The sequence below is a fragment of the Alligator sinensis genome, unplaced genomic scaffold (assembly GCF_000455745.1).
Source record: "Alligator sinensis unplaced genomic scaffold, ASM45574v1 scaffold720_1, whole genome shotgun sequence".
NCBI lineage: Eukaryota > Metazoa > Chordata > Crocodylia > Alligatoridae > Alligator > Alligator sinensis.
The window spans coordinates 1,848,607-1,876,386 of record NW_005842026.1 but is presented as its reverse complement, the minus strand read 5'-3'; the positions used below and the strand labels follow the sequence as shown (position 1 = coordinate 1,876,386).

Below are 27,780 nucleotides of genomic sequence, written 5' to 3'. Positions count from 1 at the left end.
CGCCCAGCTCCTCCGGCCTCGGCCCGCCCCGCCGCCAACTTCAGGGCGCGGGGCCACCGGGAGGCCGCGCCGAGACACGAGCAGGGGCCTAGTCCCTTGGTGGGCGGGCGGGAGGGAGGGAAGAAAGACTCCGTTTCTCTGGCCTTGGCTGATTAGCTGAGCCGGGCGGAGTCCCTCGTCCTCCTGGATGAGTGACTTTCATACCCCGGTGCCCGGGCTGCCTCGGGAGCCTTTTTAGGGATCTTATTGAACAGGACCAGCGAGAGAAACCCAGGGATTCCCACTTAAGAGTCCCTAGTGCTAGAAACAGGCTGCCCTGGTGCCGTCTTTTTGAGTTTGAGCCATAGAAAAATTGCCCCATTCTTTTTCCAGAGTCAAAAAAATGAGTGAAAGCCAAGCGCTGGCACCTTCTCAGCATAACGGGCTGCCTTAAGCCTAGAAAGGCTGAGCGAGGACCTAGTTGGTTAGCATCCTTCCCCTCACAGGCTTGTGTCTTCAGCAGTTGCTGTGTGTAACCACAGCCAGGCAGAATCCGGCCGCTCCCCCTCCAGGGAAACCTAAGGGCAAATGGACTCAGAGCTGAGGGACGAGCTGCAGCGGGGACAGAGAGCAAGGGCCTAGGGCGCAGCACCACTGTACGTAATGCAGGGGACGGAGGAAGTAGCAACTTGCTTGTAAGGTCTCCCTCCAGATCTTACACGGGTATATTGCAAAGCACCGAATGTAGCTCCCTTAACACTTGAAAGAGCTAACTTTATCCTACTGGTATTTATTTCTCGGTTTCACCTTCAGGTTACAGGCCTGGGCTTCAGATATGGTACTCGGATCACATTCTCCCTTCTTTCCTTTTTGTTCATATATATATGTGTAAGCTCACTACCATGAGGCTGAAGCACTTAAAAGTGTATGTATTTTCTGGGTGTTTGTTTGATATAACGGCATTCTATAACTTCCACTATATTTTTAAATAGATTAGGATGCTAGTAGGATGAAGTTTACTTTAATGCAAGGCTTTGTTTCCAAGAGCGGAAAGACTCCCTCGCTTACATGACAGGAGTTTCACAGATCAAGTATTGATTTAGGCCCTGATCTTGATTTTAGATCACTGAAGCATTCTGCATCTTGGGGAAGAAAGAACATGTTATCTATATGCTTTGTTTTATGGAAAAATGGAAATTGTTATAGCAAATGTTAACAGTCCTCTGAATACCACCTAAATATATTCCATGCTAGTAAAAGCAGCTATGTTTTCATTCCTGAAATCTGAAGTCTTATCCTTGTGACCCCAAAAGAGAAGCAGTCCAGCTGTGGAGCTGCCCCAGCCCCACTGCATACCCAGGGGGCTGCAGGACATGCCACGACTGGATAGTGCCTGGGCCAGGTGGGACCGAGGGACCTGCCACGGGCCGGACAAAGATGCACCACGGTCCGCATTTTGCCCACCTCTGCTCTAATGGGGCAAATTGAAAGATACACATATCTCATTGAAGTGAGCTCCAGCTCATGGAAACTAAATTAGAGAAAGATATATGGCACACAAGCTAGATTATAAATGTGCGCATCTACCCTGCCTTCTGCTTGAGTTCAGACTAATACAGGTAGCTACCTCTCTCAACTCATTTTTATTGACAATATGGTTAGATTGGTGTTGTACTGATTTTTTTTTTCTGTTTAATTGTGTTAACTTAGCTATAATGCTAATGAAGAAAAGACTTCTGCTAGAACTGTAATAAAGACAGTGGTTGGCTGAAATATGCAACTTAAAGAAGTCAATTTGTTGTTTTATCCCCATAATGCAGAGTGGCTAAGTGTGAGTTGCAGTGTTCAGCTTGAATGTGATTCAGCTTCTCAGAAACATCAAACAAACAATTACAGGAATGAACTGCTGTAGATGTTACAAAGTTCTTGGTTACAAACACCAAATATGATCAATGAAAAAGGGCATAGTTCAGTACTCCCAAGATGGTAAAAGGAACAAGCAGTTCATGTTTTTAGCATGTTTGAAAGTAGTTAGGCCAGAGGCAAAAGCTTAGCTGTGTAGACTATTAAAAAGAATAGTGGTGATGAGAACTTACTGTTTCTATTGTGGCAACTTGCAGAAGGCCCAGACAGGGTAAGGACCCCACTGTGCTCAGTGATGTATAGCCTATACAGCAAGAGAACACCATTCAGAAAAACAGGGTAATCACAGCCAGTTGTGTACGAGTCAGATCCCCCACTTCTTCTAATGTAGGGGCAGGTGAAGTCCAGCAGCCCTCAGTAGATTCCTTTTCCTAACAACCCCTGCCCGCATCATTGCAGGCAGTTTCCCTGGAGATGCCAGGAGAGGTGAAGCCATGACAGTGCAGGGCCAGGATTTCCATGGAGACCTGCCCAGGCAGTGCAAGCTGGGCATGTGGCTGGGTAGGAAGCTGCTCTGGGGCTGGGATTCTACGGTGGTGACAGCGTGGTCTGGAGCCGGGGCAGAGCTGCAATCTGCTGCTTGTATTCCCTGCCTGGGGCATGTGGGCAGCGAGGCAGAGCTGTGATCTGCTGCCTGCACACCCCTGCTGCTGGGAAATGGAGTCGAGCCTCCAGCCGCATCTGCCATTTTGCCCACCCATTCTAACCAAACTTACACACTTACCAATGTCTTCAAACGACCATTATGGTAGGTGCAGCCTAGGAAAAAAGAAAAGCAGCTCTGTAGTACAAGAGAAATGTTCATGCTGGATGATGTTTCTGGCTGCACCAGCTTTAGGGCTACTTCATATCAACAGTAGCCAATGCTACTGGGTGACTAAGTTCATCCAGTTTGTATTTGTTACTCAGTATTAGTCAGTTTATTCAATATGACAAAACTCTTCAATATGACAGTTCTTTTTCCCCAAAAAATTTGTAGATAGAATTTACCATTTACTAATTTTTCAACAGCACATTTCAGCAACAATGCCTGTAGTTTTTGTGTCTTAATCCTTCGAGGCATGTAAGAAAAATACTGTAGATGTAATTTTTAAATGTTTTTAATGTTCTGCAGTACAATTTAAGAAACTAAAATTATTAATTTTTTACCACCGAATTCAATTTTACTTTTTTTAAACCATTATTCCTAATCCAAGGACCAAAGGACACATTATGTTCAGCCAAATTAGTTAATACAACAGGGAATGCACAGAGCATTGCAATGAACAAAACCATTAATTATTCTGCCCCTTATGTAGCCTATAAATCAATGCGTGTATTGACCTATTTCAAAATCTGTAAACCTTGGTTATCGTCTTTCCACGATTTTATAATCCCATTGACTTTGTATGGTATATTTGTAACATACAGTTGCTCTACTGAAATTTGTGGACTTCTGCCCATAGAACCTCATTAATTTAGCTACACTGTTTCCAGTTCAGCAGGCAGTGCATGGAAAGCAATGCTGATATTTCAGTGCAGTGCTGCCTGGCATCATACATTTGTGGGGTTGACATCCTGTTGGATTCATAGTGCAAGCCACTGCCAAGACTTAAATGCCTAAAGTGTTCTCCCTTTAGTGGTAAGAGCAGATTCCTACTTTTTGCATAATGGCCGAGTGCATATTCAGCTGGTGGGAGACCTGGGTTCCAATCTATCTGTAACACAAAGGGTTCAAATCCACATCTCCTACTTCACAGGGGAATGCCTGATGACCAGGTTAAAGTTTAGCTGAGGGTAAGTTTAGTTGAGGGCAGTCTGCACCCTTGCACTTGAAGCAGGGCTACTGTCCGGAAAGAGTTGGAGTCATAGAGAAAGCCAGCAAAAGGGAGTCTGACTGTAGCTCAGTAATGAGAATACTTCCTGACAGAAGGATTCCTGGGTTCTGGTCCCTGACCCTGACATAGTGTATTTTGCATTAAAGAGCTACTAGCAATGATTTACAAACAGGAATGCTTCGTTTCTGAATTCCAAATGGCCTTTGGTGCAAGATAGCCTCCTCCTATGTGCTCATCTCACATGGGGTTGCAGTTAACCTTAGCTACCTAAGCCATTTTTCTGGCAATTATTTAGACATCTAAGGGGTTCCAGGTTCCCAAGCAAGTTTGCGTGAATCACTTACTTGGATATACATTCTGCCTAAGTCCCATTTTAGGTACCTCCTTTGTGAATGCTATGAGACATTTCACTCATGCAAGTAACCCCACTGGCTTCAATATTAGTTAAAGTATTTGTTTCTACATGCTGACAATGACATTATAGTCTGGTCCTAGCTTTTGCAGAGCCTGTTTGTTATGGGGTTTAACTTTTAAAATATTCAAATTCTATATTGTTTATTGACTTTTAGACTGAAATTTTTCCTTGCAGTTAGTTGCTTTTTGTTCAAAAAAGAGGAAAATACAATGTCTGAACTATCTGGAGAGCAGCAGCTGTTGTTTCTGCACCTGTCTCCACTTTTCCTGCTAATATTCAGACTGAGCAGTAAACAAAAATCTGTTCTGTGGGCTTTGCAACATTAGAAAACATAGTAAAACAGTTACCAAATTGAAAGTGTGAAATAAGTACAAAAAGTAAGACTGCTTCGTTTGAAGATGACAGAAACATTGGAATTTGGAAGAAAAGGAAGATGTGGGCCCACTTCTCAGTAGTAAGAGTAAGATGTTAATGGACAAAACAAAGAATGCAGCGCTTACTTGATGACTGTTTTGCTAAAGTTCACAAAAAAAGAAGCAAGCCAACCAACCAAAAAACAAATAAAAACCCTGGTAACCAGGGCCATCCCTGAGGGGTGGAATCAGGGTGACTGCCCCGGGCGCCATGCTTTGCGGGGCTCTGCAGCACCGGGCGGAGCAGCATAGTGACTCCACGCTGCCGCCGGCTTCACGTCTGGCCACTTGGCACCCCCCACCCTGGCTGCTGAATCGGCCACCAGCTTCCTCACATCCGGGGGCAGGCCCCGCACAGGCTGATTTGCCCCGGGCCCCGCACCCTGCTCGAGTCATCTTTGCTGGTTCCATACAGCTGATCATCTCAATAATAATTATAAAGAAAGAGGACTGTGGATTATGATAAATAAAGAGCATGTCAGAAAGTTCTTGACAAATGTGAACTACAGTTAGGTGGGCCTAAAATAATTCATCCCAGAATGCCTGAGGAACTAGCAAAAGAAATCTCAGTCTCACAAGCAACAATATTTTGCAAAGTCAAGATGACAGGTAAAGCCCAAGAGGACTGCAGAAGGGCCAACATAGTGCCCATCTTTAAAAAAAGGAAAAGGAAGACTTGGGGAATTACAGATTAGTCAGTGAAACTGCAATGTCTGGAAAGTTACTGAAGTAAATTATAAAACAGTCAATTTGTAAATACCCAGAGAAGAAAAAGTAATTGCTAGCAGCCAACGTAGATTTGTTAGGAACATACTGTGCTAATCCAACTCGATATCCTAGTTGACTAAGGAAATGTGGAGGGCATAGTATACTTTGAATATACTAATAAGGCTTTTGATACAGTCCCACATGATGTTCTTATAAGTAAAATGGAAAATTGTTGCCTAGATAGAATTACTATTAGGTGGATATGTAAATAGTTTAGTGACTGAAAGCAAATATAGTAACTACAAATGGATCAACATCAGAATGGAAGACTTGGGTTCCACAGAGGTCTGTTCTGTGCACAGTGGTGTCCAACATTTTTACGAATTACGAATTGAATGAGGAGTTTCCTCATCAAGACTAGCTTGTAGATTAGACAAAATTGGGAGGGGTGATAATAGGAGTAGAATTCAAGGGGATCTTGTTGAATTGAAGACCTAGGCTATAGAAGACAAAACAGAATTTAGTGAAGACAAACACATCTACAAATATAAAGCATGAGCTAGTTGGCTAGACAGCAGTGCTTGTAAAAAGGATCTGATGATTCTTGTTCTCAGACTCAACATGAGTCAGCAAAATGATGCTGTCAGAAAAACACAAATATAAATTTTGAACTGCATTACCAAGAGTATTGTTAAGACGGGAGGTGATAGAAGCGTTCTACTAAATGCTGACAGCTTCTGCTGGAGTTTTCAGTCTAGTTCTGGGCTCTTGTAATTTAAGAAGGGCATGGAAACACTGGAAAGGACTCAGAGGCGATTGACAAAGATGATAAAGGGGTTGGAATGCAAGCCACACAAGGAAGGGTTGAGAGAACTAGATGTGTTTAATTTGGAGAAATGAGGATTAAGTTTTCAAATATTTGAAAGACTGCAATAAAGAAGAGGAAGAATGACTCTTCTTCCTTATCAAAAACAGCAAGACATGACACAGGTTTCAACTGTAGAAAAGCAGATTTGGGACAGTGGAAGAAGCTGCTCAGGGAAATCGGGGAATCTCCTTTTCTGAAGGTTTTCAAGAGGCTGGATAGGCGTTTGTCTAGGACAGTTTGGGAACAGCACATCCTGCATTTTTGCTGATGGCTGGACTAGATGACCTTTGAGATTCCTTTCATCTTAATTATTCTCCGATTCAAATAACAGATAGGTAAAAACATGAACATAGTAAATTTCACTTCATCATAAAAATGGTCCAAAACAAGATGTCCAATTATTTTTAACAGTTCTAATATTAAATATTTTAAGAACCCTGATAACATTAATCTGACAAGAATGAAAGGTTAGTGAAGTGCAGATAAGGATTGCTGACTTGATTGGCAAGTCTTCCCACAAACCTCTTCCCTTTATCACTAATCCAAAATTGTGTCCTGCAATCTCTCTTTTGATGCAGCATGCTAAACAGCTGAAGCTCCTCTTTTTCATATTTTTAGTACATACTGATGTAACAGGTCATTTGCAGGGATACTTACTCAAGTACTATATTAAAATGAATAGGAAAATTAAATTCAGTGCCAAGATGCACTAATATATATATAGAGAGAGAGAGACAGACAGACAGACAGACAGGCTAAAACGATGTGACAGGAACATTATTTATTTGCTTTTCCATGATGTATATGATGTTCATATTTTCTAAATAATACATAATGCTATTTATAGTTATACTACCCTGTTCATTTCAAATATGAAAAGTGCCCTGTGAGCATTAAGCCTCGCAATACTCCTTTGCTGTAGGTAAGTGGTATTACCCAGTAGCTAAGGTAGATCGGGAAGAGGAAGGAAACGCACATAAAGCTCCACGGAAGAAACAGGAGGCAAAGGAGTACTGCCAAAGCAAGAGAAGGGGAAGCTGTCGCTGTCACTCCATTTTTAATAGAAGAGGATAAGAGCTGTATTAAAAACCCTTCTCTTCTCCATTTTCACTCTTGCTTACACTTGCTCTGACCAGCCCTCCAGGTACCAGTCCCACAGCTCATGTGGCTTCCAAATTTTTAATTGCGTTCTGGGAGCTTTCAGTAAACTTAATGAGGTTTTGGGAGATAACAACCTCCCATAATTCCTTTAAGATATTTCCAACAGCCCCTCATTACTGGCACAATTTCCAAAGTCTTTTCCCCCAAATGCAAAAGAATTCTCAGATCTCTCTCTTCACTCAGCATATATCATCATTACAGTAGCACCTAGGAAACCCAAGTGCCAACAGTGTCTCATGATGCTACATACTGTGTATGCACACACAATTATAGCTTTTGCCGAACATTTGGTTTAAAAGTTATCCTTATTTCATAGTTGGTGAACTGAGGCACAAAGAAGGGATTTAGCCAAAGTCACACAGGAAGTTTGGCTGAACTAGGAACTAAGGCCAGATCCCTTGAGCACTGCAGAACATTACCAAGACCATACTTCCTCTCTGTAAATTGTCCACTGATGCTTTAGAATAGTGACCATCTTGGGTGCATCCCCATGAGTACACACATGGGGTTTGAAGTGCCTCAAAGCCACTTGAGACACCACAAACTACAGACGGTGCATGTGCACTTGTGTACCGTGCTGCTAATTTGCAGCACAGCAGGGTTTTTTTGACACAGTGTCAAAAAACAACTGCTGCTAAAAAAAGCAGCACAGAGCATGCAGCAGCAGCGCATGCTGTCAGAAACCAGAGCCTGGCCAGCCAGAGCCACATTCTGGCTGCTGGCCAGGCTCTGAGAAGATGGCTTGATGCTGCTGCTACCCTAGGAAGCTCCCAGGTAACACTGCTGGGGCCAGAACAGGTGCTGACCCCAGCCTCCCGTACCCGACCTGGGTCCCTTTGCTGTGCACCTGTGTGTGTGCAGGGTCATGTTCAGGGACAGATAGCAGCAGGACAAATATGTGCCACTATTTGTCCTGTGGGAAACATGCACCCCTTCATGTGTGCATTCATGAGGATGTGCCCCCTGTGTCTAAGGTGGACTCTGGCAAAGTAGTAGAGGATGTTCCAGCAGCATAACACATGAAGCTGAAGGAATTTTGGTTATAATATCCTACCTCTGAAGAAACTGGCTCTCAACAGTACTTGGTAATGAAGTTTGCCAGCTGGAACACACCACTTTTGGATCCTAATCACAAGTCTTGTGGAAACTGAGTTGTTAGGGTAGGTAGCAGTGGCTATGTAGCTTCGGAATGAGCACTTTCATGTACTTCAGTGGGAAGTGAGGCCTGACATTTCAATTGCAAGGGAAGACACAAAGAATGGGAACTGGGTATCCTGGATATTTGCAAATCAGGTAGACTGAAGTTGGGAAGCACAGAACACCATTTCTGGGAAGGTGTCAGAGTCATGGGAGAGGAATTAGAGCTAATCAGACAATATATCAAAGTAATTCAGTGTTAAATAAAAGGAGTTTCCAATTTGAGAAGGATAACATTTGTCTGCATGCTGTTTCCTGTAATACACTGAGAGTACATTAATTGACATTAATTCTATTTGTGTGGATTTGTGGACACATGCATAGGATAACCAGGCAAAGCAGAAGATGCTAGAAGTTCTAAGGTTTTTCTTCTGTCCTCAGGAAATCTGGATTCTACATTCTAAGAAGGAGGTAGAAAAGAACATTATCCCCCTACCCCTTGATTCTGGATGACCCTGCTTTTGCTGTGCATAATGAACCTATCCCCAAGTTGTACAGGGCAAAGGAGATGCTAGTTTGGCTCTACTCTCAACAAGTGAGCACAGGACAATAGTGGAGTAAGTTGTTAGTGATTAATATTAAATCTGTTGCATAACATGTAAAACAAAGGTAAAGTCTTTCACAAACAGCCAGGGAAGTATAACAGGATCCCACCCCAGGGTTGGCCATGACAACCCTGGAGCTTCCCTCAGCCTTTCTTACCTTTACTTTCTTTGGACCATCTCCCCTTTGACTCACCTGCCACAACTTGATGCAATTATGTTTTAAGAAAAAAGGGAGGCTGCCCCTGGGCTCCCCAAGTGAGATCTCAAACTCATGAACACAGGTGTCACTGCTTATGGACTAATTACATGGCCTCATCTCCCCTTTTAGCCATGCCCTAGCCTCGGAAATGTTACCAATCATTGAGTGTTAAGCCCCATTGTCTAACCCAGTCCATCTCTCATCCATGAGCCTTCAGCCCCTTTGTCAACTCGTCAATGCAGACCTCTAAACTTGGAACAGTCTCCGCCACTGTTGGGGCTTCCAGCCCTGGTGCCTTTAACTCTCCTAGCCCTCCCTGGGCTTCGGCCTCTGTAGTCTGAACAATCTGAACCTGCCTTGGGCTTCGCCCGGCATTCTCTGCCCGTCCTGGGCTCAGGTCACTATCTAACTGTTCCTGGCTCCTCCAGGGCCCAGGCCTCTGGACCCTGCCTCCTGGGCTCAGGCCTCATTACCTCCAACAGACTATCCCTCCAGAGCTATGGGCCCCAGGCCTGCTTTTTCTTGCCCCTTAGGGGCTATGGATCTCTGACCCCGATTCTCACCTGTTACAGGCTACAAATCCCTGCCCCTGCCTGATGTCATCACTCTGGCTGTGGTCCTGCTCCTCTGCCTTGGCCCCTATCCCTCAGGCCCTGCCCACACTCAGGAGCCAGTTGAAATTTCCAACACCCCTAGAGTCTCATGGCATTTTTACACATAAAAGCACTCGACACTGTGACACTTACAGTTGTATAAGCAGTGAAATGTGCATCAGCCCTGAGAAAATGGTGGCAGCACATTTTTAAACTAACACGCACAGACGGTGCTTTAGTTCAAAAGCACACTGCCGCCATTTTCTGTGCACTGACACACATTTCACCACTTACACAACTGCACACAATGCAGCACAGTGTGCATCAACTTGCGTGCAAAGCAGACTCAATTAATTGAGTCTGCTCTGAAGCAGCAGATCTTCGGCGTGTCGCAGGACCAAAAAGTATATGTATAAATGCCCTCAGTCCCTAAACCACTAATCTTGCCCACTCCAGCTCAGGTGTTAGTCAGGTGCCTTGCTGCATCCTTTCTGCTCCTCTCCATGGCTTCCAGATCAGACTGCCTGCCCAGCTCAGGCCCTGGATTTATACCCTACAAGTCCAGCCCCCTTTGGGTCATGTGTCTTCCTTGAATTACCTCTGCCTCACCTGCAGCCTGCCTTCTCTGAAAGTAGCAGGAGCAGCAAGCTCCCTGCTACAGGAAGGAAGTAGCAACCTATGGACAACAGACTATTTCACCTGAAATCTTGTACTTATATTAACAGTCATATTAACAGGATTGTACATACTTACATTAGAAGTACTCAATGTACACACTTTCAAATTAAGTCATAAACACTTGATTTATGAATTACTAGGTGAAACTTAATGGCCTGTATTAGGTGAGCATAAGGGTCCTTTCTGATCTTACAACTATCAAAGCGAGGTGGGGCATTACTCAGTACTTCTCAATATATACTACCCAAGACTAGAACAGAAGAATTACTCAGGTTTTTGCCTAGTCACAGAATAAAAAGCTGTTTAAAATGGTAGCGTCATCTGTCTAAGAGTTGTATATTCATGTTAGAGCAATAAGAGCATTTGGTTTGGAAAAAAAAAATCAATGTACTTGGCAATTTGTGAATTGTTTATTTCAATAAATGGATCATGACTCAATAGATAATGTAAATAAAACAGCAGAAATGGCTCATCATTCAGAACCTATTGATCTCTGAAACTGTTAGAAGACTGCAAGAATCCCTTTCTACCCACAGGAAACTGTACCTTGGGAGAAATAAGCAAAAATCTTTAAAAAATTGGCAGCAACAGTTAAACCCATAAAGATGCAAGTTTTTGTATACATGAGCCAATAAACTCTAATCCAGCATATTGGATCTCTACAAGAGCAGAGTTTCACAGCAATAAGTCAGTGTAGAATTTGGCTTGAGGTCTTTTATGCCTTGTTAATGATTTCAATCCTAACTCTCTCTCAGAAGAGAGATTTGAAACATAGTAAAAAAACTGGTATGCTTCTAATGGGAACGCATAAAAGCCCACCGACTTCCTATTAAGAAACACCTCCAAGGACTAATTCCAGAGATGTACTGAATAGTGAATACCAGCCTGTCTTCTTGAAGTCAGTGAGAGCTGTAGCTACTCAAAGCAAGTTTTTATGATTTGGCCTAAAATAGAAAATTGTACGAAAAAGGGTGTTTTTCACCCAAATATACAGAATTTTGATGAATTTCTACAAATTGTTCACACAAGAAAATGTTTTTTTCATAGACTTCTCTATGAAAAAAACTTTAAAATTAGCACATATTGTAAACAGAATGAATTATTAATGAATAAATGTGCGATTTGGCTCTGAATTAGCAAATGTTTCCAAATGATTTGTGTGGATGGCTTTGTTTTGCTTTACTGTAAACATAGCAATTATAAGGAAACAATTTTCTTTAAGAATTTAAAATTACCATAATTGTATGGTTTGATACATTTGAAATATTCTTGCACTCTTCTGTACTTACAATACAGAGCCATATATCCATTCACAAAACTGGATTCTTGTAATGTAGTTTGAGCCTGAAGATAATTACTTTACATTAAATAACATTTTGTAAGAAACTCAAATCAGAAAAATTCTTTTCAAATATCAAGCCATGATTCAGGATTGCACCACAGAATACGTCAGACAGAAATATGGTAAATAGGAATTTAGGACTTGTAATTCAGGATCAGAACCATGGTCCTTCTGGTCAACTCCTATTCCGGCAGTGGCCTGTACGAGAAGGAGGTATAAAAAACCCAACAGTAATGTGGAGCAATCTCTCTCCCAGCCCTTATCCCTAATTCTTGAAGAATGACAAATTGTCAAGCACATAGTTTTTATATTCCTTTTAGAACCCTTCTTTTTTAATTAAACATAACTGTTACCCATATAAGTGTTCAATTTTATTGCAAGTCTTCCTAAATTTGTGGCCTCAGTGACATGAAGGTAACAATGACTTCTACAAACTAAGGGAGAAAATAGTGTCTTTGTCAGATTTCAGTTTGCTACTTAAAGTCCCTACTCCATATCATGCAGGAACTCTGTGGCATAGCAGAGAATTGAGCACAGGGAACTGACTCCTCCTCTATAGACTTGTTCTTTCCAAAACTGTTTTACTTAGTAGCTAACAAAATTTAAACCCTTCTTTCTTTTTGTTTGTTTGTAAACCCCTCTCCCACTGGCACAGGAACCCAACCGGGGTCTGCTTGGCAGAGGGTGCAGCAGCTCCTGCCTACCTTTGCTCTGCTCACCACTCCAACGGCTGGCACACTGAGGTGGGGGGTTTAAATCCCCTCCCCCCTGCCCGCATGGGACCCCAGCCAGGGGTGCAGCACACTGAGGCAGAGAGGAGGGATGGGGTTAAACCTTTCTACCTGCAGGAAATAGTACCTCAGGAGAAATAAGCAAAAATCTTTTAGAAATTGGCAGCAATAGTTAAACCTATAAAGATGCAAGTTTTTGTAAACATGATGCAATAAACTCTGAGGGGGATTTAAATCCCCCTCCCTCCCCTCTGCCTCAGTGTGCCAGCCCGGGCCAGCATCTGTTCACACCCCGCATCCCCTAGGTGGACGCTGCTCGGGTCCCATGTCAGTGGGAGAGGGGGTTTAAACCACCCCACTCCCTCCCTCAGCGTGGCAGCCGGGGGCCAGTGTCTGGCTACACCCCCACCTCCTCCGCCTAAGTGGTAAGGGGTGGAAAAGCCTGTGAGTAGTTTATGTGCAATGAACTTCTGTCCTGTTACAGGTTTAAACTGGTTTCTGATCATTTAAAGCAGTTTATGCATAACTTCTGTCCCTAGCCTATCACTGTACTGACTTTTAATGAGAGCGTACTCTATTTTAGCATATAGCTTCAAGACTGGTAAACAACTATGCACTTACCTGGAGAGTGAATTTATCCTTACTCCAAATAGTGCTTTCTGACTACATATTGCTGTGGCATAAGCAGCTCCCAAACTGTAGTAATTAAAAGTTCCTCTAGTTTTCAAAGCTTCTTATAGCAGACCCAACACTAATTAGAAGACTTGAAAAAGGGAGAAGATAGTTTTGGGGCAGGTATGTGAGCCCACGTGTATTCCGGCCCTGCCACTGTGCTGTAATGCTATGTATCTTCATCATGCTCTCCCGCTTCTCTGCCATGCCTTGACGAGTTGTTTCTTTTAGGTAGATTGGATGACTCGTTGGCAGAAGATCCATCTGGTGGGGTCCTGGTTCTTCTGCAGGGCTCCACCTTCCCTACAACCTGCCCCTTTCCTGAGGCAAAAAAGTCCCCATGGCCTTGTGTGGGGAGGACTCCCTGGATCGGATCCCTGGATTGCTCTGTCTCTTGTTTGTCACTCACTGGTTCTTGTCCTGGTTCCTGTGAATTATCTACCCACGGCTGAGTTGTTTGTCCATCCACATATGTGACATTCACTATACTCTTTATGCCTTAATTACCCTGTGTCTTTTTTCACATAGGGCAGGGATTCATTTTGCTAGTCCTTTAGATCAACTTATTTATTATCTTTTCCTTTTGGTTTATCTTTCAAACTTACTTCAGGCTTTACAACCTAATCTACTTGATGCCTCCTGGATCCTAGCTGCAGGGCCCTTGTACTCACAAATCCATATCCTCTGGGCCCAACCTTCGCAGCTTAGTTAGCCCATTAAAGTAAATGACAGCCTATTTCCCAATCTGGTCCCACCTGCATCCAAATTCCTAAATTAATTATGTGTTCTTTAATTTTCCCTGTAATCCCATTCAGGGTATGGCTTAAACCCTTTTCTTTTACTTTTTATTCTTCAGGGCTTATCATGTAGCTCCCTGAATCTTTGCCTGCCTGGGCTTGCCTCTAAACCTCGCCACTGTCTTTGTGATCTGAGTTTTCTCACCCCCGCCAGCCTCCACTGGGTCCCTGGGACAGACTTCCCTCTGGATCCTGTCTCTAGTGCGGCCAGTATGACTTCCCCTTCCCAACTGCCCACTTTACCTAGCTTTTCCTGCAAGGGCAAGTGGCTGTTCACTCGGGGCTCACCTGGGTCTTGGCAACCTGGGAGAGTTCAGTGGTGTGAGTCCTCTGCTGCCCCAGTGCACGCAGCTCCCGGCTCCACTGCACTTCCCCTTCCTCGGGAATGCCAAATATTGAAGGCCTTCTTGATATCTGTTTAAATTCCCCGCTCTCTTCTTCTGGCCAGTCAAAGCAGGCTCCCTGGTGCACATGGTTCAGTGCTCCTGGAGGCCTGCTCACCTCCGGGGTTCTTCCCAGACACTGTTCCCCAGAGCACCGGGGGCATGCAGCCCTTCCAGACCCAGTCAGGTAAGTCTCTTGCCGGCACAGCTGGGCCCACAGGTCTGTAGCAGGCCCCAGCCCCCGCTAAAGGGTACTTCCACCACTTAATGTTTATCAGACTATAAATGTTAGTAGTCCTAAAACTAACTTGTTCCCCTCACTTTTAAGGCTTTTAATATTCAGTTTCAGGCTGCTATTAGAAAACTTTGAAAGCAAAGGGAGATAACAGATAGGAAAACTGACTAACTTCTGTCATTTTCAAGGCTTCTAATAGCAGTATGTTGAAAGCTGCTTCCTCATTGTTTCTAGTGCAGTTAAATGGGAATACAGTTAGTTACAAAATAGACAATGAAAATGAAACATTTTATGCGCATAAGTTTTGTATGACTTAACAGGTATTCAGCTAACCAGTATTATGTAAGTAACATAGCATTGTGTCATGCAGCTAAGTGAATAATGCACTTACCTGAGATGTATAAGTGGAATACATTTCATTTACAAAATATTTCAGATAAAAATAACAATAAGACACCTGAGGATGTAGAGACTGATTTCCATTTATCAATGCATTTGTGGACTTAAAACCAATGGAAGTTTATTGAAATCATCTTACTATTTCTTCACTTTCAAATTATTCTAGGGCCACTTTCACTTACAAAAATGGAAAATACTACATTTGCTTGGAAACAATTATACATGGAAAGCTTATTTTTCAAAATTCAATTATATGAGTGAAAGGTCCATTTGTATCCAGTTTTAACACCTGCCTGTTTCCATACGTGCCATACTTGACAACAACCCCTGCTTCAGCACACTTGGTATTAGCAGCCAGTTCTTTTTCACACTGAGTCACAAACTGGGAGTAAAGCTCCATCCCTTTTTCTTTTTCTGTATTGTTATGGTACTGCATGTTTCTTCCCTTCAATTTGCCACCCAGCGTGGCTTGGGGTATTATTAGAAGACTGCCTGGTAAATCCAGAACAGAAACATACTTGCCACTTTCAGTTTCACTTAATTTAACATTCAACAGGGTATTAACTGCAAAAAAACAGAAAAGAAAAAAGGAAGACAACATTTTTGCATCCAAAATAATTTAAAACCTAAATGTTGAAAATTAACACATTAATATACCTATTAGGTTATTAAAATAAATTATTATAATAAAATATTAAAATGCTTCATTATGATTGCTATGTTTGAATAATAATTTGAACAATAATCAAATTACAGAGTAATTAAGGAAATATATTTCAGAGCAGGAAAAAAGCTGAATTTTAAACTAGACAAAATAAATATCTGTCCAATATAGTAATTAAAGTTATTTTATACAGATTAAGACTTTTCATAATGAAAAAATGTGAAAACCATACAAGATATTAATATTGATCTTACCAATGTAATATATGTATCTGTGGACTTCATGATTATGGTAGGAAGGGTGGTTCTCTGAAACTCTAAGAGTTAACTCAGGTGAAAGCTCTCCACAGGACTCAAGGAATCAGGCATCAACTCTAATACAGAGCCCAGACAGAAGTGCAGTTCCTGGTCTAACTCATGGCGCTTCACAGAAAGGACTGCGAGTTAAGCTGATCTTCCTGACCCAACAGGAGGAGGAGGAGGACAGGCCTGAGCTCCAATTTGGAGCCAATCCAGGGAGAGAGGCTGTCTCTCTGCAGCCTATTCCCATAGCCCTCGCACCCCACCCCCCGGCCACCGGTGCGGTCTCAGAATGGAAGGGGAAAAAGGCAGGGGAAGGAGGTCCATTCTGGGTTTTTCCCAGCATGCACAGAAGTGGGGGTGTTGGTGGACTGGAGTTTCCCACTCCACCTCCCCACCCTTCAGCACTGGCTGGGCAACCCTCAGAATGAGCTCCCTCCGCTCCCTTTCCCTCTATTTCTTTCTGAAAACAGTGCTGGGAGCAGGGCTGGGCATCTGCAGACTCAAGTTAATGCAGGTACTCTGCTTTGGAGCACCTTCATCTCAGCCCTCATACAATGTAATGAGAGTTCAGATTGTTACAGGATTGGGCCCTTTTAAAGTGCTGTGCAGCCAAGTGTTTGTGTTAGGTCACAGCTGTAGAGAGCTTTCAGGGGCCAGATCAGGCAAAAATTGTCACTTCTGCCTGTGCCCTAATTCAACTGCCTGATGCTCAAACAGACAATACAGCGAATGCATGTTAGGATTTCTCCCTTCCATCCGGGAGGAAACGCATAAGACAGTTTGACCATGTGCAGGTGGTAAACTGAGGAAGGGCACTTTGTGCCTGAAAAATTGGTCTAATCTCTCACTGCACAGCTGGTCCAATAAAAGGTATCACTCAAAAAACCTTTGCCTCTTGTATAGCATTGTAAAACAGACACTTTAGAAATGTCACGTCTGAAGAAACTCTTAATAGAAACAAAGCTTCACTTTTAGGCCATTATTTCAACTACAAAGCAAGTTAATAAAGACTAGGAAACTGTTACCATCTGATGGTAAGGTGAACCAAGTTGCCCTCCATCCAATTGCCAGTGAACAAGTGTCCATACCAGGAAATGCTTCAATGGGAAACAGCTTAGTATTGTTGTAGGGTTCCAATAAAAGCAAGGATTGAATGGGTCCAAGAGAATCCTTTATAACTATCACTATGTATTGGAGGACAGCATGACAAAATTTGTACCACCATAGCTGCCCTAAGTATATCTGTTTGATAATTAAAAAGGATTGTTATCCAGTGATATCCCCACGCATGATATTTTTCATACACAATATTTACTTTTATGTCCGACTAATTTAAACACAGAGATTCAGACTCAGTTTAGGATGACAGGAAATCAGGCCCCCCACATAGTAAGCAGGATCTGAGAGAATCCCAGAGAAGCTACCCTTAGCACTTATGTATCTGTGCTTTTGCACAGCACTGCCTTTCTGTTTGCACAAGCAAGTAGCTTGAAACAGACTATGGCCACACAATTTTTTGTCAAACTGCTAATATCAGCACTGCCAAAAAATGCTTCCACATAGGAGCAAACAGATAAATGTACTGCATGGGTAATCAATCTCTGTTTCTGGAAGCAGTAAAGGGTAAAAAGTGAAAGAGAAAAGGGAATAACAGAAACACAGGATAGAGACAGAGAGAAAAACGTCATGACCAGTTTTCCTCATTGACACTATCTCTTGATAGAAAGATTAAGAGTTACGCTGTGAAGCAGCAGAGAACTGCGGGTGCTGCTATAATTACTTTTTTTTTTAATCTTGCAAATTGTACCTGAATTTCAATGTCTAACTATAACTATATATCCAGTATCTCTGAAAAGAAACAGGAAGGAAGTAATTTAACTATATCCTCCCAACTCCCTTTACTGGCTATATACATTTTCAATATCCTGAATATAAAGTCAGATCAGCATCTTGATTTATTATTAGGAGCTGAAGGTCATGGCAGGTCATCTGAAAGGCAGTTCTCCCTACACATTCATCTCATGATGTTGCCACAGAAATAATGACAAACAAGGGAATAAATATTCAGCATGTATTAAATTTTCTAGAACGTTAATGTCAAAAATAAAATCAGTTTACCCATGTCCACCACTAGTATATAAATATCATATGAGATGTGGACAACAGTTGAATGGTCAGAAGCCAACAAATAGGCTTTTCAGGCAGGAAGCTTGAGTATGAGGCTGTTCGATAGCCCTTTATTTTCTTCAAGACAAATCTAGTGCCAGAATAGTCAGTCAAATTAAGAAAGCAAAGCAGACTAAAAATAAGCCCTCCCAAGAATTCCTTCACTAACAAATATGGAGTTGAAAAACCCCTGTTGGGCTTACTAGTTGATCCTGACTTGGGAGACACAAGGTCTCAGACAAGAAATATAGTGATAATTTGAGCACAGAACAATTTTGCAGCTTACAGATTTTCACCTCAAATCTTCTTATCAAAATTATTCTATTTACACTGTGTCCTACAGACAGATCTGGGCCCGGATCTCTCTCTCTCTAGGCATTCAGTTAGTCCAGAATCAGACCTTTATCAGCCTGTTCCTGCCCCAATCTCTTATTTTAAGAATACAAATAATAAACATACCCATTTTTGGAATGAGTTCCTCATTAGCTCCTCTAAAGAAGCATATGTAGATAACAAGTCCTCTCTGAACCTACAAGAGATTTTAAAGAAGTATTATGCACTTAAATATATAGATATTTAAATATTTGCAGTTATTTCTAACATAGTACATCACCTGCATGCTAATCCAAATGTACTTGTAATTTACAATTTATTAATACACATTAAAATTAATGCAGCTAAAGAATTATTATCTCACCTCAAATAAGTTAGACATTTAATTTATTATCCATTTTGTTAATTGTTTGTTAATGGGTACAGTATTATATTTCCTTAACTATATATTTCCTATTTTTGTAAAGCTTTCTGCTTTACTCTTTCATATACTTTATTCTAGAATTCAGCAGTGTGCTATAGCTAAGGATGAGAAAAATAGGAACAACTCCTTCTAAGCTCTTATTTATATTTCTGTTGCCGAGTAATACATGTGTTTTGTGGCTAAAATACCATGTGCCGAAAACTTTTAGAAAGTTTTAAACAGCTCCTTTCAAAAGTTGATTTTGACCAAAGAGGAATAATAATGATAGTTTTATAAATGAAGACTTAACTACCAAATGTCATAAATTGTTTAAAAACTCAGAGTCTTCAAGAGGGTTATGTTTCATTTCAAATTACCTGCTCCTAACAAATGAAAGTGAGAGATACATTTTAAAGAGACTGCCAAAAGCTGTGATTACTCATAGCTGAAGCATGTCAAAGAAAAGGTAAGTGTTAGTTCCAAAACTAGACTAAGATTATAATTTTGGGATAGGAAAATAGAAGCCAAACCAGATATCGTATAAGTTCCTAATTAAAAAAAAAGACACAACACACCTGTAATAGAATTTTGATTTGATTTTTTTTTTAAATCACTGACTGTTGTATCCCTTGCTACTCCACCAAGAGAAACAATCACTGTATATAGAAGACAGTGTAAAAGACTGTCACAGCTCTGTTGAATCTCTGAGCATAATTTAAAGGTTGAGAAACTAGAAAGGAAATAAAAATAAATATCATTATTTTAACCACTGATTTGAGCCCTGACTTCTGATTTTTGAGTCCTTGGAACTGACAACTTTTAGTTATACAAGACAGAAATCACACCCACATTTTTTATAGCAAGAGGAGATACAAATAGAGTTCTCTCAATACCTGAAAAAGGCAAAGGGGCTGTGAGGTTGGGGGGTTATTAGAAGGCAATTATGGCCCCAATTCTTTAACAAGAAAGCTGCCAGGAAATCTTCAGCGTACATTAATGATTGAAAAATTCCAGCTCTTTATTTATTTGTGCTGTCCATTACTCCAATTCTAAAGTACATTTAAAAAAAAAATTCCTGACTACATGAAGTTTTGATAAACTAGACAATATTAGAAGCTGAAATAGCAACCATGTTATACCAAGTTTTCACATTTAACATCAAAGATCCAGCTATCTTTACAACTGTGGAAGTCTGTCTCCAATAAAAGGTACAAATGACAATGTTTAAAGCTTTCAGACTGAACCAAAACCACTGCCATTAATAAAGCACTTTGAAAGCAATCAAGGCCTAGACAAGAGCTTCTTTAATCACATCTTGAATACTGGAAAAGTCAAGCATTACCAAAGGAACTGAGACCTAGACAATCATTGATTGCGTAATGGGGACTGCATAGAAGCCAGAGTGTACTCGGGAAAATGACACTGGGAAACCATACTTTATACAAAATTTGCTGTTGTCAGTGGGGCTTAGGGGCTTTTATTAACAATAACCCTGTGAGATGGAAGTATTATTCTCATTTAACAGATGAGCAACTGTAGACCTTAAAAATTAACTTGCAAGCCTAACGTCATGAAAAGAAGCAGTAGCCAGAACCAAGAACTAAGCCCAGACTCTTAATTTGGTTCATTAACCACAAGAGATCTTTTTCAGTAAATAGGATAAAATGGATGAGGTACAGGTAGCAGCTCCCTGTACTTATACACACTGTCAGCCTTTACCTTTTATTTCCTCTCAATGTTGCAAAGATCTCATTTTATTTTTAAATAAATTGAAGATGATCTCTGTGTTTTCAGGTACTTTGCTATAAGACAGGGGTGGGCAAAACGTGGCCCAGGGGCCAGATGTGGCCCGCCAGGCCATTCTATCTGGCCCACAGGGCCCCTAAAAAATGTAGAAAATTAATATTAATCTGCCCTGGGCTGCCTGTCATGCAGCCCTTGATGGCTTGCCAAAACTCAGTAAGTGGCTCTCTGCCCAAAATAATTGCCCGCCCCTGCTATAAGACTTGGCTTATTGTAAATGTTGCATGTGTTCTTCTGATGTATGTTTCTCACAGATGGCAGAAGGCTGGGGCTAACAGGGCTTAGTCCCCGCTCCCCCAAATGCAGGGCATCGGTGGCAGCACAGAGGGCCATAGGGCAGCCTGGCTGCCAGCTGCAGTGGCGGGGAGGGGCGTGCACAGACAGACACGCAACAGCAGCCTGCAGAGGCGGCCAGAAATGGAGCGCCCAACAAGTAAGTCTGTGAAGGAGAAGGGGCGTAGGGACAGATCGAGGCCCCCACAGGGAGGGAGGGAGTGGAGCAGAGGCAGGGGCTGAGGCAAATGGGGCCCCGGGGCCTGGGCCCCATCATGGGACACTCGGAGCCCGGGTGGCTCGTCCAGGGCCATGGGGGGTGTGGGGGTCCCGCTGCTGTGCTCACTGGGGGGGAGGGGCACATGCACCCTCAGATTTGTGTCTAGGGCAGAGGCAGGCTGCCCGTTAGGCTCTGTGCCCCGCTGCTGCTGTCCAGGAGCCACACGCAATGCCATGTGCCTTCCGGCAGTGGCTGGCATGTGGCGTTATGCACAGCTCCCAAGCAATACCAATGGGGCTCAGAGCTCAGCCCAGTGGCAACCCATCTCCGCGACAACCCTGCAAAAATCAGGGGGGGGCATGTGCCCCTCCCACAGTGCGCATAGCAGCAGGAACCTCCCCATGCTTCCAGATGAGCTACTCGGGCTCCGAGTATCCCATGACCTGCCTCGGCCCTGGGGCCCCATTTGCCTCAGCCTCTGCCCCACTCCCTCCCTCCCTCACCATGGGGGCCTCTATCTGCCCCCACAAGCCTCTTCTCCTTCACAGATTTATCTGCTGGTGTGTGTGTGTAAGTATTTTTTAAGTTTTACTCAGCCCTCCCCAAATAATATTTTATCCCTCTACCTATAATGTTTCTCCATGAATAGGACCCCCCCCATTGCTGAAATGTTTACTACTCAGAAAAACATGGAACTATTATGAAGCATGTACTTACATGTATTCAGACCCTTCCTCAAGATAGAATGAATGTTCAGTGACTTGTGCTTTTGCCCTGAAAGGATCTACACTAATCCTATATCCTGCTTTTTTGAATATTTAGAAGTACAGTCAATTTTATTTCTATTCTACCTACTGTTGCTAAAAGTAATCCCTCAGTTTACCAGACAAAGAGAAAAAAAATATTTTTTTTTGCTTTTGGAATAACTGTTCTTCTGCTTTTGGAATAGCCACTTTCCTTCTACTCAGATACAAATGCCTTGTGATGTATGCTAGTGGATCTCTGCATCTGCACAGAGCCCCAACTGTTCACTGCTTCTTTGCAAGAGTGCTATCAAGGCACTATTTTCTCTTTTATTTTCTCCTTTCCCAAAAAAGGAGAAAAAGCTTTTTTTTTAAATTGAAAAATTATTTGAAAGCTACACATTAGTAATGAGAGGACTCAGAGGGCATGTAGAAAGCATCAAATTACTTTTTAACGCTTTTATTTAAATTGATTTCCAGTTGAGTTGCCAAATCCTTTGAATGAGTTAGCACTTCTACTCTTTTATGTTCAACTTGTATGTACCACATTCTTGCACTCTCAATTTCAGCAGTCCTTTCCAATAAGCTCAAATGATTAAGACCTAAACAGATGAGTTACTTGGTACAAGTACTCACAGGACAACAAGTACTGTAGGAATCAGTAGCTCTTCCACAGTGCTACACTTGATCCCTTCTTTGATATACAGCATCCCACAATTAGAAAGGTCCAGTATTATACTCATGTTTACTTCCTTCGTACCAATAGCCACTGGATTCTTATTGAATATAAATTGTAAATGTTACATAAAACCACCCAGTGGATACAATTCATAACCACTACCCTTTTGCCTGAAAGAAAGTAAAACAAAAATAAAGCAAACACAACTAAAAGCAATATGACCTGTGTACCAAAACCACTTAGATCTGGGTTTATTTGAAAGCCATTTTCCTTTGAAGCCTCAGGTAATGACTACTGTTGGAAATTAAATATTGGTATTAACAATTTTTATGGTAGAAGATATCCTACAATCTATTGCCACGTCTTGTATGGATGATAGATTTTCTAAAACATTTTCAAATAGAACATGCTGTTTGGGAAAGTTGCTGCTAAGGTAGATTTTTGTACAAAACACGTTTTGAGGGTGTCAGGGGTAGCCGTGTTGGTCTAGGGACATAGGCAGACAAGGTTCTTTGGGTAAATGTGATGTATTTAGTTGGTCTAATAGAAGATATTGCATTTACTCAAAGAACCCTGGCTGTAGAAAATATGGGAATTTATACAATATATTTCGCAGTTTTGAAACCAGAGGGCCAAATTCTTCCCTGTTGTACTCTACTTGAGTCACAGCAGGAGGGGGGGGGTGTATGTGTGTGTGTGTGTGTGTGTGTGTGTGTGTGTATGCATGCGCGCAATGATGGAGAGAGTGCGCGAGATATTGTAGATGTTTGACTTTTAGAATATTATTTGGTATTTTTTTAGTTCTGAGCTGGCAAAACCCCTTGCTGAAAGGAGTACTTCCAGGGGTAAGGGGAGGGACTTATGGTGGCAAAGATAGGGGGCTAGGGGGTGGGACTTCTGGTCCCAAGATGGCAACCAGGAGGTGGGGCACCTGTCAAGGGGTGGGGCTACCCATGTGGCCCCCCCAACAGCTTGTCAAAACTGGGTAAGCGGTCCTCTGCCTGAAATAAATGCCTGCCCCAAGCTACTACATCCTGCAAGTGGTTAAAGTAACAGTGCTCAACTACATTAGCTGAGGGCCTCCTTTGTAACATTTAATGGGCTGTCACAATACCATCAGCCTCTCGCTTCTGTCACAGTACAGACACCACTGTCTATTTTTCTGTGCATTTTCTATTTTCACTTAACAAAGCACAGGCTGAGTCAGTGTGACATATACCCACCTGTACCTGCAAAAACAAAAGCTTGAGCCAAGATGGTGCTTTTGAATCCTACACCCCCATCCATGAGTCACTCCCACATTAAGTGGCTGCAAAAATGATACAATTACTCAACAACAAATACTGATTCCTGTAGGATATAGCAGTCTTCCACAATGCCTCCTTTGATGTACAGCAGTGGAGCTCAACCTCCTGGCCTGTGAGGCAGATGAGGGCCATGAAGCTGGTCCACAGGCCAATCAGATCCTGCATGCCCAGATTGGCCCTGAAGTCCCCCCACCACCTCTCCCTGGCCCGGAACTGTGGGCCACATGCAGTGGCCCTGCACTACCTCCACTTGGCCCTGCATGCTGGGATCAGGGCCCTGTGCCTCCTCCACCCAGTCCCATGCACAGGGATCAGCTTCCAGGGACTCTGTGCCACCCCTACCTGCTGAGACTGGGCTCCTCATGGACCTGTAGGGAGCCCTGCAGGCCAGATGACATGGCAACAGGGCCCATATCTGGCCTGTAGTCTGTGGACTGAGCACCTCTGGTGTACAGCATCACACAATTGGTAAGGTATGGTATTATATTCATGTTTACTCCCTTAGCAGCTATAGTAGCTGGGTTCTCACTGAATATACAATTCAAAAAAGTTACAACTGGTTGTGGGGGAGTACTGATGATTCAGTTTCCTAAATCCATCTGATGCCCATTTTTTCTCCTGCCTATCAATGAACCCTGTCTGCCTTCAATCTCGCTGGTGTGTGGGGAAGGCCATCCATACGGGAACACAAGGGCAACATGAATTTCCTCAGGTTTCTGGCTGTGGACTCCAGCCAAGACAAATGATTTGTGTCAAACGCCTGCCACACACACAGCCCGCGCAACTGCCCTGGAAGAAAGGCTACATTCAGCTAAGGCAGACAAAGTTCTTTGAGTAGATGTGAGGTCTTCTATTAGACCAACTGAGTAGTTGGGAAAAAGTTCTTGGCAAGCTTTCAGGCACAGTCATCCTGCGCAGTCACCCAGAAGGGTGTGTGCACCCAAAAGCTTGCTAAGAACTTTTTTCCAACTACTCAATTGGTCTTAAAAAAAAGAGATGGGATATCTTTTATAAATTAATTTTTTTGTATTCCAAGCCAAATGAGCCAAAACAAATTCCAAATCCAAGAGTCAGTCCAGAACCATAACTACCAGCAAACATCCTCCACCCCCATTTTGGGGCTTCAGATGTTTCCAAAACCCTTGGCAGGCATCCTGCTTGCAGGCCCAAGCCCGGAGGCTTGGGGGTTGGATGCCCCGAGTTTTGCTTGCCCTCAGCCGTAACGCCCCAGAGGCAAGCCAGGGAGGAGTCTCCCATTTCCATAAAGTGGGCTTAAAGCCAAGGCCTTCCGACTCCAGCAGCTAAGTGGGAGGTTTACTGTACATTACCTTGGGAGATACTATCCCCCTGCCAGGAGCGCAGTCTTCCCCGGTGCAGCTAGGAAGATAGTCCCCGTGGTCACGGTGTTTCCCTTGCCAGGTAACCACAGGCTAGCTGGATCTGCGGCTTCAAGAGGCGGAGAAGGGATATCACATCTACTCAAAGAACTTTCCGCCTACGTCCTCAGACCAACAGCCCGGCAACCTTCAGCTAAAGAAGCGAACTTGCAGGCCAGGCGCCTGCTCTCTCTGCAGGTATCTTATTTAGCCTGTGAAGCGGCGGCTGCGAAAGCAGAGACGAAGGCAGGCAAACGTGGCAATCAGCAACCACCCGCCCGGCCTGGCGGGGAAGCGTGACCCTGGTGGCGCCCCCAGCGAGGAACAGCACAGCGGCGCGGCGGGCAAAGCCGCAGCCGGGGCGCCCACTCGGCGGCGGCGCCGGGCTCGGCGGCCTTCACCTGCAGCCGCGCGGACAGGCACTGCTGCAGCACGGCCCGCGCCACGGGCGCCCGCCTCGGCTCAGCCATGGCACGAGAGCGCGCCCCGCCCAGTGCGTGACCCGGTGGGCGGGAGCCGGGGTGTCCTTGGGAAGCGGGTCCTTCCTCCGCTGGGGGGGACGCCCCAGGCCGCAGCGATGGCGGCTCGTCCCGCTGCAGCGCAGGGGCCAGTGGGGAGTTCAGCCTTGTGCAGACGTGCCGGCTCTACCTTTCGTCACGTAAGAGCCGCTGTTAGCTGGGCCGGTCCGCTGCGTCGGGCAGCGGCAGAGAGAAAGGGTCTGACCAGCGTTGGTTCTGCTGCCTCCAGCAGGTAAAGGTCTAGGAAGATCTAACTCAAAGGTTGTGCCCCTAGTTCCCAGGTTTAATAGCCACTGATGTGCCTTTCCTCCAAGAATATGCCCAATCCTTTTTTGCATCTGGAGGCAAGAAGTTCCCGGCGGTGTGAAACACAGCTTCCTCTGTTAGTTTTAAATGTACGTACCTACTAGCTTCACTTTGTGACACCTAGTTCTCTTGTTGTGAGAGAGTAAGAAAGAAATCACTATTTACTTTCTCTTCACCGTTCAGGGTTTTGTAAGCTGCTATCATGTCCCTCCTCAAGTGTTTCTTTTCTAAACTGAGCACGCCTACCCTCTTTAGTCTCTCCTCATGTGGAAGCCTCCTCACACCACTCGTTATCTTTGTTGCCCTTTAGAAGCTAGAAAGAAGATCTTGCCCTTTCTGAACTCTATTTCTCGATCTCCTTTTCCCCCACTGTTTCCACCCCTGCTTTCCAGCCTGAGCATCTGGCTTCCTGCCACTCCATAATGAGCCTCTCTGTTCATTTAGCTGATTTAGACTGATTCAGTGAAGCAAGGAATTGCTTTGATTAGCTCCATTGAACTGAAGTTTTAGGACTACATTCAAATATGACTTAGGATTCAGACATGTATAGTTATTCATCCCGGATCCCGCACTTGAGTATCTAACCCACCCCATGCAAGCAACTCCTAATTCTGAACTCTGTTCCACTCTGGATAGGGAACAAGCTGGATCTAGCACTTACTGTTCAGGGACCTTTCCAGGCTGCAGCCAGCCATTACTGTTTTCCAAAGCACCCACTAAAGTGGGTGCTTTGGAAAAAAAAAAAAAATTCTCTTACACCAGAGAATTACAACACTAAAACCTAGAACCAGCTAGTGGAAACAAGGATCTGGTTGGTTAGCGAGTTTCAATCATCATCTTAATTAAACTACTGTATTTTCGCACATATACCCCGCACATGGAGACGGAGGGTGAAACCCCGCCACAGCCCCCCAGCCCGCCCGTGCCGCAGCCAGGGCACAGCGGGGAGGTGCCACTTGGCTTGGAGTTGCCTGCATAGCCCGCACCCATCATTTTTTAATGTAAAATTGTGCATAACCCGCGGGGTATATGCTTGAAAATACGGTACTTACATCTTTCTCTCCTGCAGCTCTCCCTAAATTATAGCAGCCAGGAGGAAGAGGTAGAGCAGGGGTGTCCAACCTTTTTGAATGTGGGGCCGGATCACAAATTTTTTATCACCCAGTGGGCCGGCAAGCCATATTCAAAGACCTCACAGGAAGTGGTATCACATCAGGAAGTGATGTCACGTGACCTTTGACACCAATGAAGTTGCAGAAAGCGACAGTGAAATGTGTCGGCTCCGCATGGGAACTTAGCCCATGCCTCTGTCCGCCCTGGCTGGCCCCGAGGTGCCCCCAGCTCCGCACGGGAACTTACCCCATGCCTCCGTTTGCCACGCACGTGGGCAGGGCTCAGGCCATGCTGCAGCTTCCCCGGCCACGTGCCGGGGGCAAGGGGCAGAGCCCATCCCCAGCTCCTCCAACCAGGCGCGTCTGGGGCAGCCCTGCTCCGCGCAGCCCTGGGGGCAGCTGCAACAGGACCCGGCTCACTGATGAGCCAGGCCCTCAGGGGTAAGCAGCTCCCCTCCCCTCACTGCCAGCTGGGGCCCGCGGGCCGGCTCTGCCCGCCTCGCTGCCGCCCCCGCTGCCG

At 43.9% G+C, this 27,780-nt stretch overlaps 3 protein-coding genes across 8 annotated transcripts in view; 1 reads left to right on the top strand and 2 right to left on the bottom strand.

The window, feature by feature from the left end:
- Positions 1-2,092, bottom strand: part of HEATR5A (HEAT repeat containing 5A) — a 129,900-nt gene extending 127,808 nt beyond the window's left edge. Inside the window, exon 1 of the mRNA XM_025202451.1 lies at positions 2,076-2,092. The gene's annotated coding sequence lies outside the window, so the exon portion shown is untranslated. The remainder of the gene's footprint in view (positions 1-2,075) is intronic.
- An 8,795-nt stretch (positions 2,093-10,887) lies between these two features.
- On the bottom strand, positions 10,888-25,828 carry DTD2 (D-tyrosyl-tRNA deacylase 2 (putative)). The gene is made up of 4 exons (XM_025202467.1): positions 25,690-25,828; positions 23,865-23,870; positions 18,647-18,716; positions 10,888-15,619 (listed from the first exon to the last, which is right to left on the bottom strand). Exons 1-4 carry the CDS (start codon positions 25,792-25,794, stop codon positions 15,294-15,296), a joined length of 507 nt encoding a protein of 168 aa, XP_025058252.1. The 5' UTR covers positions 25,795-25,828; the 3' UTR covers positions 10,888-15,293.
- A 109-nt stretch (positions 25,829-25,937) lies between these two features.
- Positions 25,938-27,780, top strand: part of NUBPL (nucleotide binding protein like) — a 256,910-nt gene continuing 255,067 nt past the window's right edge. For 3 of the 6 annotated variants that reach the window (XM_025202457.1, XM_025202466.1, XM_025202456.1), the window contains exon 1: positions 25,938-26,074. The gene's annotated coding sequence lies outside the window, so the exon portion shown is untranslated. The remainder of the gene's footprint in view (positions 26,075-27,780) is intronic. The other 3 variants (XM_025202463.1, XM_025202458.1, XM_025202461.1) reach the window with 2 other exon arrangements.